Below are 2,697 nucleotides of genomic sequence, written 5' to 3'. Positions count from 1 at the left end.
GCGTCGCCGAATCAGGCCGCGCGAGTATAAAATGGGTCGCACTCTCGACAGTTTTTGAGCAGCAACGAGCTAGATCAAACACAAATCGCCGAGCGATCATCTCTCCGTGTGTGCTAGCTTCTAATTCTCGTAAGTGATCACGAGTCGTTTCATATGCATTTTGTTCGCTTTACAAGCTTGCAACTCGTCAATAGCTAACGGATTGATCTTATATTTATTGGTGACTAGTAATCGATCATGGGTGGAGGCCACGACATGCACGGCGGCCACAACGGCGGCGTGAAGGGCTTCGTGTCCGGCCTCGTTAACGGCGGGAAAGGCCACGGCTACGGATCGTCATACGGCCAGGGGCACGGCTACGGCGGTGGCCACGTGCAGGGCTACGGCGGCCATGGCCAGAGCTACGAGCACGGGTACGGCGGGCATGCGCAGCACGGGCACGGCGGCTATGAGCACGGGTACGGCGGCGGACATGCGCAGCACGGCCATGGCCACGAGCACGGGTACGGCGGACACGTGCAGCAGCACGGATACGGCGGTGGCCACGCGCAGCTCGGGTACCCTCCTGCCGCCGGTGCCTACCCTCCGCACGGCGGTTACCAGGCGCACGGCTACGCGCCGGCGGCCTACCCCTCTCACGGGGCGCACCACGGTAATACGCACCTTCATTCATCAACTGGGAAGTAAGTTTGAGACGCTGGGGACGCCATAAAACGTGGGCGCATGCGTGGGTGCAGGTCACATGGGATCGTACCACACCGGGCATGGCGGCGGGCACCACCACGGCGGCAAGCACGGAGGCAAGTACCATGGCGGCAAGCACGGCAGTAGGTGGTGAAGTACTGAAGTGGCTAGCTGCAGCCATTGCTGGCGCGCTCTACGACGTCCACGTACCTGTGCGCCCCCATGGCCAGTTACGTACGCTGGCGTATCTCCATCATCTGCCTTAGTTGATTCACCATGCTCCGTTGTAGCGACCAATAACGTCTTACATTATTGAGACGAAGGAAGTACTACCTAAATAAAGAGCTACGCGTGCATGGGCAAGGTGTGTGGTATGTAATGTCTGTGTACCTTAAAAAATGTAATGATCTATGTGGTGACCTAAGTCTGTCGTGCGTGACTTAATAGGAGTACTACATAAACATAATTTTTATTTTTAGTCGACTGGAAATGATTGGCCTCTAATCTAATTGTCACGCTGGTTCCATCGTTCCCTTACCGGGCCTATGCTTTCCCTGCTCCTTTTCTCTGGCCGCCCACTAAGATTCTCGGTGTCGTTGTCTTTTCATTTTTTATTTTAAAGTTTATCTTTCTCTTTTATTCTGAATAGTAAGGTGCCCGTGCGTTGCAAGGAACATCAAAATGCATTATTCAGGATGGTATTTTGAGGGTAACATCATGTGTAAAAAATATCAAAATCTGTTTCCCACATATTCATTCTGCTCCTGAACTCACAAGCATCTAAGTGAATAGTAAATGCAGGCAAACCAACAAAAAACATTTTTTTTTTGAAAACAAACACGTTTGAGTGTGCAGTTCCATGCAGAACTTCGTGAAGACATAACATACATGGTGCTTCGCAAAAACAAATACTCAAAAAAATTTAACAGTTTTGCTAAAGCACATCTAGATATGCTCTAAATATTGCATATCTAAGTCCTATACCATTGATTTTATGTAAAGATTCATGCATATCTAAGTCTTTTTTCCTTTTCTTTCTAGTTTGATTGGGTCACTTAGATGTGCAATAACTAGAGCATATCTAGATGTGCCCTAGATAGACCCAAACTTTAAGATAGTTTTGTAAGTATCCATTTTGTTTATTTTCTAGACCACGATGAAAGTTATTTTTCACAAAATGTTGCACACAGCCTGAACAGTTCAAAATGTTTGTTGGCCAAACATTTATTTTTTTGAATTTATTGCTACTATTTGAGCTCAGGAACTAAGTTCATGCCCCATCTTTCTTGTGTTGTTTCCACAACAATGGGTAAAAAATTAGGAGGAACCTAGATTAGAGTCTTACGCGCTGCCCGTCCATTTTCACACTGTAATGTTAAGGATTGATACAAATAAATGAAGCCAAATACTGTCTTGTTAAATTAAGTTAATAAAGCTATTCATTTCATTTCATATCCTTACAATGCAAAAAATTTGAAAAATGTGCCGCTACATAGAGAACCACCCCTTGATTTTTCTCCTATCTGGCGATCGCATCGCCAGCGAGTCCCCGCTTCGATCAAGTGCCCCTCGACTTGCGTGGGGTGTGCGAGTACGCTGCCCGTTCCTAGCCCCGGGTAGCGATGGAACCTGCAGCGAACGCCCAGTCAGGAACCAGCGGTGGTGGCGGCGCCGCCAGAAGGCCGGATCTGGGTGATTTCGTAGAGAAACTCAATCTGGACGACACAGACTTTGATGATCTGGTAATTGATGAGGACGATCCTGTGATCAACGAGTGCGTGAGATGGTTGGCCCTTGCTAGGGTTCATATAGAGAAAAGCTTCAGCCAGGCAACCTTCTACTGAAGGAAATATGCCCTAGAGGCAATAATTTAGTTATTATTTATTTCCTTATAATCATGATAAATGTTTATTATTCATGCTAGAATTGTATTAATCGGAAACATAATACATGTGTGAATACATAGACAAACAAAGTGTCACTAGTATGCCTCTACTTGACTAGCTCGTTAAT

At 46.9% G+C, this 2,697-nt stretch overlaps 1 protein-coding gene across 1 annotated transcript; it reads left to right on the top strand.

Moving 5' to 3' along the window:
• Positions 1-1,174, top strand: LOC119267413 (cold and drought-regulated protein CORA-like). Its single transcript, XM_037548799.1, has 3 exons — positions 1-129; positions 229-652; positions 738-1,174. Exons 2-3 carry the CDS (start codon positions 238-240, stop codon positions 836-838), a joined length of 516 nt encoding a protein of 171 aa, XP_037404696.1. The 5' UTR covers positions 1-129; positions 229-237; the 3' UTR covers positions 839-1,174.
• The last annotated feature ends 1,523 nt before the right edge of the window (positions 1,175-2,697 follow it).

Source organism: Triticum dicoccoides, chromosome 3A (genome assembly GCF_002162155.2).
Source record: "Triticum dicoccoides isolate Atlit2015 ecotype Zavitan chromosome 3A, WEW_v2.0, whole genome shotgun sequence".
In the NCBI taxonomy this organism is placed as follows: domain Eukaryota; kingdom Viridiplantae; phylum Streptophyta; class Magnoliopsida; order Poales; family Poaceae; genus Triticum; species Triticum dicoccoides.
This window is presented reverse-complemented; position numbering and strand designations above follow the sequence as displayed.